A 12,935-nucleotide genomic window follows, 5' to 3' on the forward strand; every position below is an offset into this window, starting at 1 on the left:
CTCCCACTGTTTGTCACACTGAGGGCTGTCGAAGGGACCGACACCTAGGATAGAGGAGTTTAGAAGCTCTTTGGTGCTCTCCTCAAACTGACCTTCTCTACTTTCCATGTCCAGAACCACTGAAGGGTGCTCGTGGATCAGGAAACGGCGGGTCGTGACCCCTGACCTATCCGTCGACCCCGCTAAGCAGACCTGTATTCATGCTATCGTCCTTGAAAATGGGCGGACAGGCTACAAGAGGTACCTGTCTGACGCTATTCATCAGCTGAATAACTCAGGAATGGCCTACTATTCGTAGTGGCGGGTCCTGGTTTATGCGTATTCATCGGTCGCATGAAACACCCCAAACCACCGAGTGGAATTCATTTTGTCGTGAACTGTTCCTGGACTTACATCACAATTCACAAAGCTTGCCTAAGCTAAATGTTCCACCTGCTGCAGAAGCGTCGTTTCTACTGGACATTTTCTGGAGTCAACCGTTGAATGCAGTTGTCTCATGGTCGTTTCTTATTGTTCCTAACGGCTTGCTTATTCACACCTACATCTTAGACCTTCATGGATATTTGTTACTTCCCGCAGCCGCACGTACTGAACACAGTGAATCGAGATATTGTGCGATATTCTAAACAATTGCATCAAAAATCATCGGCACGAATGGTTCACACGAAACTCCTACGCCTTCGTAAAGACGACTTCATCCGCACACTACGTGGGTCAGCATCAGTCGGCAGCAGCTGGCATCAGTGGTTATCAGCCAGCATCAGTTGGCCTCAGTCAGCATTAGCCGGCATCAGTGGACATCAATAGGCATGAGTCGGCATGAGTCGGCATGAGTCGGCATCAGTCGCACCAACAGACATTAGTCGGTATTATCAGTTGACACCAGTTGGCTTCAGTTGGTATCAGTTGGAATCGGTCATTAGTCGGCATTAGCCGGCTTTAGTTGCATCAGACGGCATCAGTCTGTATCAGTCAGCAGAGCCTGTGCGCCCGCGGCTGGCCCAGCGGCCGGAGCGGACCGGGTGCCACTAGCGGCTGCCGGGGTGCTGATAAGCCGCGCCGGGCCGGCGCGCGTCGACCGCCGGCGGCTGGAGAGGAGAGGTGTCGCCTCTGCGGGCCGGTCCAAGGTCGCCCGCCGCCGCCGTCGCCGCGGGGGGCCGCCGACGTCCGGCCGAGCCTGGTCCCCGGCATCCCATCCACCCCGCGCCCCGGCAGCCGGCCCCGTCGCGATATCAGCAGACGACAGCGGGACGGCCCAGGCCGCTCAGGTGCTGTGGCGGGGCAGCACAGGCACTGCTCAGCATGACTAGCTGAGAGTCAGGAATTGAGCAATGCTACCAGCTGGCAATATACGCTTGGCGATGAGCGCGAAAAGGAACGCGTTTACGACACCCGTTTCCCTATTTTACGACCAGCATCATCTGAAGTTACGGGCCATTGTGAGGGCTCTGTTGCCCTCATTACACACCGGATGTAGTGAAACATCTAGCACGGAGAAGCACCACAAGAGTGTAGGAGAGGAGATAGAGAAATGGAGATGTGAGAGAGCCAATCAAAGCTGTGCGGGCGGGGGCACGAAAACTGGGCGGGCGGCAGGAGGAAAAGGCAACCTGGGGCCCACAACTATCTGAAAAAATAGCATTGACCCTGTGGACGACCCAAGTGGAAAGAAACAACCAAACGGTGACTATTGTTCCCCCCTAACTGAGGATGACCTTCCGCTGCCTTTGGTCGAGGGTGAGAAAATCTCGCTTTCCGATAAATGTGGCAGTGGTGTTATTGCAGGAATTGCGTACAGTCCGTACATCGACCTGATCGACCTGCTGGCAAAGAGAGTAGGAAAGAGCTTTCCTAGTGCGCTTAATACCAAAGTGAAGGGTGCCTCTGATAATTTTTATTTTTCCGTGAGCTAGAAACGTGCGCAAGACGGATGAAAAACCCGACTCACATGTAACCCGCCTATTTACAGCTATGATCAGACGAAAACAAGGCAACCGAGTTCAAGGCTCTTAACTGCAATCACGCTGTTGGAAGCCATGAAAACGGTCGTAAGCTTGGCGCGTTTGAGTGACATTAGGTGAAGAACGGCCACATATCACGGCAGCCTCGCCCACAGAGGCGCACAACAAACACATCAGTGCGCTGCGTGCCGCGGCGTGCAGCATCGTCAGAGGTCCACGGTCGCGCCGATGAACGACCCGGCCACGCAGCACCAGGGGTGGTCTGTGGGTGATGTGGCCACGCACAGTCAACAGACGACCTGACCAGGTCACACCAGTCAGCAGACGACCCTGACCAGGTCCCACCAGTCAGCAGACGACCTGACCAGGTCACACCAGTCAGCAGACGACCTGACCAGGTCACACCAGTCAGCAGACGACCTGACCAGGTCACACCAGTCAGCAGACGACCTGACCAGGTCACACCAGTCAGCAGACGACCTGACCAGGCCACACCAGTCAGCAGACGACCTGACCAGGCCACACCAGTCAGCAGACGACCTGACCAGGTCACACCAGTCAGCAGACGACCTGACCAGGCCACACCAGTCAGAACGACCTGACCAGGCCCACCAGTCAGCAGACGACCTGACCAGGCCACACCAGTCAGCAGACGACCTGACCAGGTCCCGCCGATCAGTGGAGACCTGAGCAGGTCCCATCGGTCACCGGAGAACTGACCAGGTCCCATCGGTCACCAATGACCTGACCAGGTCTCGCCGATCACTGGAGACCTGACTGGGTCCCACTGGTCACCGGAGACCTGACCAGGTCCCATCGGTCACCGGATACCTGACCAGGCCTCACCGGTCACCGAAGACCGAACCAGATCCCATCGGTCACCAGTGACCTGACCAGGTCCCATCGGTCACCGGAGACCTGACCAGGTCCCACCGGTTACCGAAGACCTGACCAGGTCCCATCGGTAACCAGTGACCTGACCAGGTCCCATCGATCACCGGAGACCTGACCAGGCCTCCTCACTGGTTACCGAAGACCTGACCAGGTCCCATCGGTAACCAGTGACCTGACCAGGTCTCACCAGTCACCGGAGACCTGAACATTCCCCACTGGTCACTGGTGACCTGACCACTGACCACTTGTCACCAGGTGACCTGAGCAGGCCCTGTCGTTCATCAGGCATTTCGACCGAGCTCCGTCTGTCGCACATATGACCTGACCAAGTCCTGCTGGCCAGCTGGTAACCTGATCTGGCGATCCATCGGTTACCATGCGATTCAGTCTTTAATCATCAGTCACTGGCGGGCGTGGGCCTCAGCTCGGCACGCATCCGGACTCATGACCTTGCGGAACTTGCGCTAAACGTTGAAGCGATTTATTTCGAGGATGAGGCAGGCCTAGACTAGGATTCTAAATTGAAAACAGTAGACGGTGTTTAAAAATGGGACTCCAAGCAAACAGGAAATGTGCAGCAGACGTTAACTCAGAGGTCATGGAAGCTCGCCAATCCGGCATTTAGTGACGCTCGTATATCACCGACTCAACCCCAAGTGAAGAATGGTTGGACTCAAAATACATGCTGCGAAAGAGGCGGTTAAGGTATATACATACCGAACACACACACACACCACACACACACACACACACACAACCACACACACACACACACACACACACACACACACACACACACACACACACCACAACACACACACACACACACACACACACACACACACACACACACACACACACACACACACACACACATATATATATATATATATATATATATATATATATATATATATATCCCATGTTAATCACTTATGCATAATCGATGAAGAACATTAGCCAACGGAATGACATCTGGTCCAACGCTGACTTGAGACTTGACTAGTTAAGGTTTTCCAGGCTGGGTTAGGCCTACAGCCTCAATTATTTGTCTCCCTGGCGATCGCTATCTCTGACAGCACGTTATGCAAACATCTTTGTTTCTCACGGCCACTTAAGGCATGGGCGACGGGACCGGGATGGGATGGAGAGATGATCGCTGGCTACAGCTGCTCTCCATCTCCGTAAAACCTAACATTGACCATGATGTTAGCGTAGGCACAAACAATGTAAGAATTGCGCGGTTTGCTCCCATCCTCTCTCCTACCCTCCACCCCCCACCTCCACACACATCTAATTATCCCGGACAATTCCCCATTCCTGCCGGACGATCTGATGTACTTCGACCCAAGTCTTGATAGCTCGAACTTGGACCCCGAATTGGTCATAGAATTGAGGTTCAGACTGAAGTACACAGACAGAGAACTAATTCGAGCTCGGCATCCAAGGACTCGATACTCAAAGTCGCGAACGGTACAACGGGTGGACTCGGACTCCTGCTGAGAATCAAGATCCCAAGATCCGGACCCGGATTCGAACCTCGGTTATTGGGCGTGGACCTGCACCTGGCCGCCAGACGACCGTTCCTCCCGCGCACCGATCGTCGTCCGCCTACAGCAACAACACCGCGCCGCGGCCGGCCACTACGACGCGTGCAATGTAATGGCCGTTTTGTGGCGCAGTAAACATGTTGGCTTGCTGTGCTTCGACGAAGTCTCCGATGCTGTTTTTGCCGGATTGCAGTCTCCCTGCTCTTGCGGTTATTGAGGGTCGGGGGTGCGCCTTAATTGCCGATGGGCGTGACACGGTTCTATGACGCCAACTTGCGACCGTAGTTAAATGCTTCGAAGCATCCTTGGGTCACGCGTCTGCCTGAAAATCAAACCAACCAGCGCTGAACGCGGTAACAAGACCAATAACTTCGCCATCAGAAATATTATTCCGCGAGAGGTCTGTGTCTAAAAAGTTTAGGAATAAGACAACAGTTAGTTGTTGCTTGGCTGTGTTATCAACATCTGCTTATAAACATCCGACTGGCGCTTGTTCGTCGAAGCTCTCGATTTTCTGCATTCTCCAAGCCTCTTACTTAACGTGTGACATTTTATGGTCGTTTCCACTCATGGTCATCCGTTAAAGGTTTTGCTCTTTGTACCAAATTGTACCAAGCATCTAAGTTTGATAGGGTACAGGGTATAGGGTACTTGGCAGTACATGGCACCACCAAGTATTAGCATTACATCTCCTTCGGTGGTGACAAGGTGGCGAATCGACGTAAGACAGCAATGCCTGGTATGATATCCATAAAACTGGCATTCGACTCCCCAGCTTTCGATAATTGAAGGCCTCCCACAAGAGGCTTCTCGGAAAATAGCGACGCACGCCCATCCAGACAGGCCATTTTGCGGTTATATTCATGTGCCCCAGTTACACGCGGTCATTGGTGTTGTTCGCAGCTCGGCTGCTCCGTGAATGCTATCTGGCGTGGCGGAGTGAGCTTTGTTTTACGGACAAAGACTGTTGCTGCACGCTGCGCGACAAGGTGAAAAATCGCTGGCCACTCGGGGAACAATAGTCATGAATATTCCTCATGCTGTGTCCAGAAGCATTTAGCCAAATCACTGTATAGGCATGAAAACAATAAAGCGTGAAGCAAGGGGTGATTTAGCGGCTTTACAAAGACTTTACTAGAGTGACTAATGTAGCGAAACGGAGTCAGGGCTGGATGGCAATTGTTCACATCGCGTCAGGTCACATGATGCCCTGAAAGGAAAAAAATGTACAAACAAGTGAAATGGTACAAATCTGCCGTTATTGTCTTACAGGATAGAAGTTGGGATACACGAGTGTCTTTATTTTATTTCCCCATATCTCTCCAAAATAGTACCGGACGAAATATTTTTGGTCTGTCTATTTTACTTCCGTGTATTTCTTGCACATTTTAGACATGGATAGATATAAAATGCAGCATCTTCTCAGAAAAAATAAAGATTCATTCAAAAATGTACATCCATGACACGTAATCCACCAAAGGAGCTAGCTTTTAATATTTAATTGTAATACGCCCTGAGGGAACTGGTGATTGACAAACGAAGCGCCCAAATTTTGGGATATATTTAACAAATCTACTCTGGTGAAACCACAGGATCACTTGTCTAACAGCACTGTGTAGTGTCACTGCGCACCATCAAAACATACTTTGGATGTAAATTTTGATTATTTCCGAGTCCAAATCACGCTGTCAACGCTTGTAACAACACTACCACTTCTGAGTGTATCCTGAGTCGCGACAACTGCAGTTGTCGCGACCACCGTCTTCATGCCGACCGCAGGATCTGTTGACGGACGTTATCAGCGGTAAGGGGCGAGAGATGCTGCTGTTGAGCTTTTTTGACCGCACATTGCGGGCCATCAGGCTTAAAATGGTACCTCTCTGATGGTACAAATGATCTCAGTACAAGTTATCATTTGTGATTAGCACAGCAGGCGACACGGTCCAGGCACTTGAAGCGCATTGGTTTAAGTCTAGCCAGTGCGTCACCATAAGCCATATGGCTTTGGATTTTCCGAAACCAAAGTGCGCTTAGAAAAGAGCCACTATTAAACGCCTAGATAAGAAATAAAAGCAATGGTATAACGTTTCTTGAATTCGCGGGACAATAGCTTCATGCTTGCATATATTTTGTCTAGCAGTGTCTCCAGCTTTTGTATCATTTATAGACAAGCATTTTGACAAGGATTGTGCTGCAAACAATATGAACCCACTCTTTGAAAATCAAGGCAAATGAAAAGCCTTACTTTCGTAGTGATGAGCGGGCAGCCAATGAGACGTCTCCCCGCGGTAGCAGCTATTTCAAACTGAAATTATGAGCTATTCATGAGCATTTCAAGAAAACCGTTACTCATCAAATTGAACCCGTCTGATATATCAATGAGCGGAAAGCTATCAATAGGAAAAACGTATACAATGACATATACTATTTAATGTAAAACCAATATTAGAAAGAGTTCAGGAGAAATATACAAAATGCATGCAGCAGAATGTTTGTTTCTTAACACGTCTAACAGCACAACGCTCTGAGGCGAATGTGAAGACTAGAATAAGATTTATTGGTGAACATAAATTTTCTCATCACGGGCTATACGGGCTATCAAACAAAAAAGACGTCATAAAACAACTTGACTGGATGTCTTAGTTCACCTTTTTAATGGTTCCAATGTCTACTTCCTCTCCAAGAAACTTGCGCTCGCCCCGGCTCACACTTGAGGTGGTACAACGCCGGTGATCTGTAAAAGCAGTTACAGCCACAGACAAACCAAGCAGCGATTATTACTGGTATTGCGCTTTCCATCACCCCGCTGTCGAGATTCCATTCATCAAGCTGTTAATGAAAAGTAAGCACGCCAATTACTTGAGCTGCAAGAAAAACCATCGATTACGCTACAGAACGCGTGAAACTGAAGGAACCCTATTCCCAATGTAATCCCAGTGCCAGTCCCAAAGCTAGCACATAACAGCGAGCCATCATTGGCAGAGCCGTACAGTGCCAGCAGACTTGGGCGGCTGCGGCAGCGGCCCCACGGGAGCTGCTTGTCACACCTCGTTGGCGCCTGACGCCTGGCCGCCTGATATCGCCGGTCTTATGCCGCCACTGCCGTCTGACATCCGATCGGCCCATATGCGCCGTCAGTTTCGCTTTCTACCTGGTGCCACGCCGCACTACGCTAGCCAGCCAGCAGCTGCCGCGGGAGAGGCGAGGAAGAAGGCTGAGCCCCGCTCCACGGGATGAGACGGAGCCAGGGCAGGCATCGACGTCCGCCCGCGGTGGCCGATGACGCGGCAGACGACACCGGCCAATCGGTCAACATCGGTCATGTTTGATCTGCCGACACTCAGTCGGCCAGGGTGACGAGATGCCCCGACAGAACACCGCCACCAAAGGTCAGGCAAGTTTCGCAACAATAACCTCCGAATACAATGAATAGCTAATATCCTTCACACGAAGCATGAATCATTAATCGGCTTGATTAATCGAGGCTGAGACAATAATCAAATGGTGTACAATTGTTTGCATACTTAACTGGTATCGCACCTCACATACATATGCTTTATGACAGAAACCAATCTTATTGATATACTTTGACATAACAGGATTGATCTTCCCAGACAATGACAACCAAGATGAAGTGACAGAGGTATTCAACTGCTAGTTAAGTTTCCATCTCTTTGCTTAACAAATTAACTTCGGCGCATTCCTTGAATACTTTTGATGCTCGTAATGCTTGCATCTTTTCGCAAGCAAGCTCTCGTTCTCCAAATGCTTCATCACGTGGAGACAGTAGTTGATCAGTTAAGCATTAAATCATCCAGGTAGTAAATTTTCACCGATGGTATGAAAGAGAAAAGGATCGAAGGTTAGAAACTGATCCGCTGCGCCGTTTAATGAAAAAAGGTGGGATAGCTGCAGCCCCTTCCTGAACATAGTTGTATCCAAGCGTCCGAAATGATAAGACATTGCGATTTTCAGCGTCTAAAGGCTGACACCGCAGCTTACATCAATAGGATATATTTATTCGTTGAAACTGATAGCCACGTGACAAAAACACGCTGCTCCATACATGATGTTTGAAATGCGTTAGTGCGCTTTCATCTAACGTACCATATTCACGCGACGAAAACTGTGCCAGGACTAATGACTGTGTTAAAAACTGCGTCAGGATTCCTTCCAGAATTAATGAGTGTACCTTGTGAGGTAGCTGACCTATTAGGTCAATGTCAAGTCATGGCTGTCGGCGAAGCCAGCTCCGGAGGAATTGCTCCTTGTGATTCGACGACAGAGTTTTAGACGAAACCATACGTCTCTGAGATAGGCTCTTACACAATTTGTCGATTTAATTTAGAAGAACGGCTCATTGTATTGACCTTGGCTCATGTATGAATGTCAAACCAAGGTAATAATCCGCCTACTTTTTCATGTCAACTTTATTCATGATAGCTTTTTGTACAATTTCCTCATTATAGGCGCGTTAGCAGATGACTTCTTGAAGGTCAAAGGAGTCACTTTCTTAAACTGATCCCGATGAGCCTATTGTTTTTTAGGAACATGCCGCATAATGTTACCCTTCATGCTCATTGTATTCAAAAATCAAAAATCTCGCGTATTTTTTAAGATCGTGGTAGACACTGAAGACCCTATTATCGAAAGTTAAAGTTGGCATCTTACCTCCCTGAATGCATAACTTCACCGCAGACAGAGAGCCATAAGAAACTATTTAGGTATTCAGTGTGTTCATGGGATTGTAGCTACGGGAGCATTGATTAAGAAAATGGTCAGAATTAGGATGGCCGTTGCCACGCGTTCCAGGACAGATCAAAGTGTACCTTTCACTCTAAACTCTCGATTTGAACGTAACTTGGTCACAAAGACACTAGATAACAATTAAGAGTGTCTTTGGCTTTGCCAAGTATCTTGCTCAAACGTGTCGGACTAATAGCTTCCGGCAGTTGATGTTCGTGTTGTGTAAGTGTATTTTTAACCGTAAATTTCTACTGTGTCGAACAAAACCAGGTAAATACAGCAAATGCAGTTGCAAACAAACTATATCCATAATAACACACCAATGTTGTCTTAAGGCCATAAATTTAACTGCTTTCCTTTCATTTCCGTTCGTTTTCTTCGCTGATCAATTTGATGTTGGAACTTCACCTAGTGCAACATGACACAGAATTGCCAGAAGCAGTAAATCTGACACTTTCGGACGAACGAAAATCAGCATATTTCGAATCGGCAAAGGGCGGTCTAGCGCGCTGGCAAAAGCGCAGATTATTGTGTGCGGGCGGCCCACGTGCGCTCGCTCAAAAGCCACGCATATGTCAGTTCTGGGGATTCTACAGAATTGATGTCAGAACTCGGCTGAACACGCACATAACGTCATAAAACTATCTGCATTATATAGACGCACGTGTCATCGACAAACCACCCATGCCGCCCAATACTGTCTGATCCATAGGTACGTCAGCAATCGAACGTGAAGCGACCAATGTCGCGGGTTTCGAACCCGATCTCGAATGCGACACGCCTCGCCCAAATCAAGTGAGAGGCAGGCGTAATAATGGCGATAGCTCAAAATGTTATCCGCCGCAAAATTTGCGGATTTCGTCGGGGAAAGCCCAGGCCGTTCGTCTGCCTGCCGATGGCTATGACTTGGCTGTGAAGTTGCATGTTTTGCTGAAGGTCCCCGGTGCAGCAGATATATTCCACACGTGTGTGACCATACGCTGAGCAGTCGAGGGTCGCAAAAAACGGGACACAAAAAAACGCGGCTGAAACAACAAAATGCAGCTGTACTGTCACAAAGATGCACTCTGCACACCTGAGTACAAATGGGTTCAGGTTTGCAGAAGTTGTGTGTGTCATTGGAGCCTCACGACGCACTCACCGGCTGAGGCTATATGGCGTCGCTTGCCTCTCACCCTGGCAGGAAGGCGTGCACAGCGGGGAATGAAACCCCGCACATCTGGTTTCCCAGACACGCAGTGGTTAACGCAGACGTGTTAACCACTACACTACCGGCACCCTGTGTGTGCAGAAGTTTCAGAAGTGTGCAGTGTGAAGATGTTCATGGGCTGTAAAACGGTATGGGTAAACTTTCCGATTGTCTCGCGTATTGCCTGGCATGTCACTGATGAGAGTCCCACCTTTGGAATAAATTTCAAAAACATGATCTGATGGACTATTATAACTTGTTATTACTGTAAATAGCACTGGGGAGCAAAACTGCATCACGAACAGGATATTATGCGCAAATAAATTAGTTTTATTTGCGAGCTCAGATTACGTTGGCAGCATTTCAGACCCGCACTGGTTTTCTTCGTTCTATTAATTCGCGTATGACATGTCGTGCACACGTATTTCTAGAGCCTTGGATGATTCTAGCGCATACAAGGCAGCGTTTATCATTATGAAGTTCATGGTCCTTTGGATAATTGTTTGATTTTACACACCGTATGCAAATTGCGAATGAAAACTCTCAAGACGTTAAAAACCCTATTCAGAATATGATAGCCTTTCCTTTCATGTTTTGGTCAATAGGTCATTATAGCCTGTGCACTTTTAAAGCGCCGCTCTGGCGCTGGTTACATATTCGTAACGGTAACGCATGAAACCATTAGACCCAATCTTATAACCACCGATCCCCGTTTTCAAGCTAGCCAGCTCTGCTTGCCGTCCCAGCTATGTTCACTTCACCACAACGTTCAAATGCCTTTGAGTGCTTACATCCTTAGGCTTTTTAGTGTCGTGTTTCACTGATGCAATTACAATGCATGTTGAATTATTATACAATGCGCAGTTACACCCGCTGGAGGCCAAAATGAGCCGGGCCTAGTCATGACCATTTCATCTGCAGCGCCCTTCATCTACAGGCTTTTAGAAACACCCCTGGGTTCCTAAGTGTGCAACAGTGACCAGCGGTGACTGATGCATGAGCATTGGCGTTCCTTTATGATCACGTAGCTTCACACCCGACTTCATAGCAAGAACTTCGGTAAGCTCCCTTGCATGAATACTCTTTGGGGTTAAGCCAAAAAAGCCCTGCTCAAAAAATGTGACGACATCCAATGGACCCAACATCTAACTGCCTATTTTTCAACTCACAAGTTTTATGAGGATCAGTAACGATCTCACCATCCAAAAATCCAATGAAATATGCGCTGAACATCAGACCGTGTAGGTGTAAGCAGAAATGCAGCTTGCGCGCTGTGTTAGCCGCAGGCAGGTGATGTCCTGACCGCTCGCTGGCGTCGCGGCCGTTGCCGCCGACCCTCCAAGATCGTCGGTCGCGGCGTCGCCCGCCGGTCTGCCGGCGCCGCGTGACGTCACCAGCCAAGGTCGGCGGCGAGAGGGATGGTATTAGACGGTGCGAAGAGGACGTCGGACGTCTGTCTTCTGGTGGCGCTTCTCGGTGGAACATCTCCAGGTGAGTCGACGCTGGCTGTCGTGCCGAGGCGGCGATGCTCGCAGCGCATCGCTTAGCCGCCGCTCACCAGTGGCGCTGAAACATCCACTGCGACTCGACTCTTTTTACTAATCCTTGTCACTGCGCGGAATGCAGCGCTCATGATAACTGCTTGTATGAATTCAGGAAAGGATCCTTTCTAAGCCTGAAATGCTCTGATATATATATATATATATATATATGTATATATATATATATATATATATATATATATATATATATATATATATGGTTGTTCGGCTGCGCTTTGACTTAAGGAACGCACACCACTCGGCCCGTGTAAATGAATAATGCTGCCGAACAAACCTGTATAAGGTGTTGATGAATCCTGATGCTTTTCACTACACCTAACTTCTTTTGAGCTTAGCTGCTTGAATTAGCACTGAAACGCGAGAATAGTCTTTCAAAACAAAACAAAATGCACAGGAACTATGTCGTCTTAGCCCAAGTCGTGTGCTGTGCTTATTCACACCAATGTTAACACGCGCCCGGGTGGCGGGCTGGATACCCTTCGCTCGGTGGGGGTCAATTTGACCCTCCCTTAAGATCTTGGGAAATGAGAGAGCTAGAGACACCAAATTCACAAGGCGTACGTAAGCTCACTTAGGTCAAATTTTGAGGTTCCTGAGTCATGAACTTCGGGTTAAGGAAGGTCAAACAATGCCAAATTTCAGGTTGACCTTTAAAGTGCCCCCAATACCTAGATAACTACTTGTAGGCAAAACGACACATGCTCATTTAAGGTAATGGTACCTTAAGGTCATGCTCATTTAAGGTCAGTTAAGGTGACCTTGTTTGACCTTTTCAAGGTCTTGGTAACCAAAATTATACAAGACTGCATTGAATTTTGCATTTGAATAAGCGACAAATATTACGCTAGACAGTTTGATCCTAATGTTGACCTCGGTCATTTTATGTCAGTGACCTATTATGACCTTTGAAAAGTCCATGGAAGGTGTACAGTACAGCTCTTGTTATTTAAAAGATAAAAATGGCACCATAGGTATCCCGTACGGCAAGCCCTAGAATAATAAAGCAAGCTGGTTTGACCTTGGTGTGATCTTC

General features: G+C 48.5%; 1 protein-coding gene across 1 annotated transcript in view; it reads left to right on the plus strand.

Annotated features, from left to right (window-relative positions):
- Positions 1-7,766: 7,766 nt before the first annotated feature.
- LOC119102066 (collagen alpha-1(II) chain-like) overlaps positions 7,767-12,935 on the plus strand; it is a 25,095-nt gene continuing 19,926 nt past the window's right edge. The window contains 1 exon segment of the mRNA XM_037225438.1: positions 7,767-7,794. Coding sequence (XP_037081333.1) covers positions 7,767-7,794 — 28 coding nt within the window.

This window comes from Pollicipes pollicipes, unplaced genomic scaffold (genome assembly GCF_011947565.3).
Source record: "Pollicipes pollicipes isolate AB1234 unplaced genomic scaffold, Ppol_2.1 Scaffold_5522;HRSCAF=6530_pilon_pilon_pilon, whole genome shotgun sequence".
In the NCBI taxonomy this organism is placed as follows: Eukaryota; Metazoa; Arthropoda; class Thecostraca; order Pollicipedomorpha; family Pollicipedidae; genus Pollicipes; species Pollicipes pollicipes.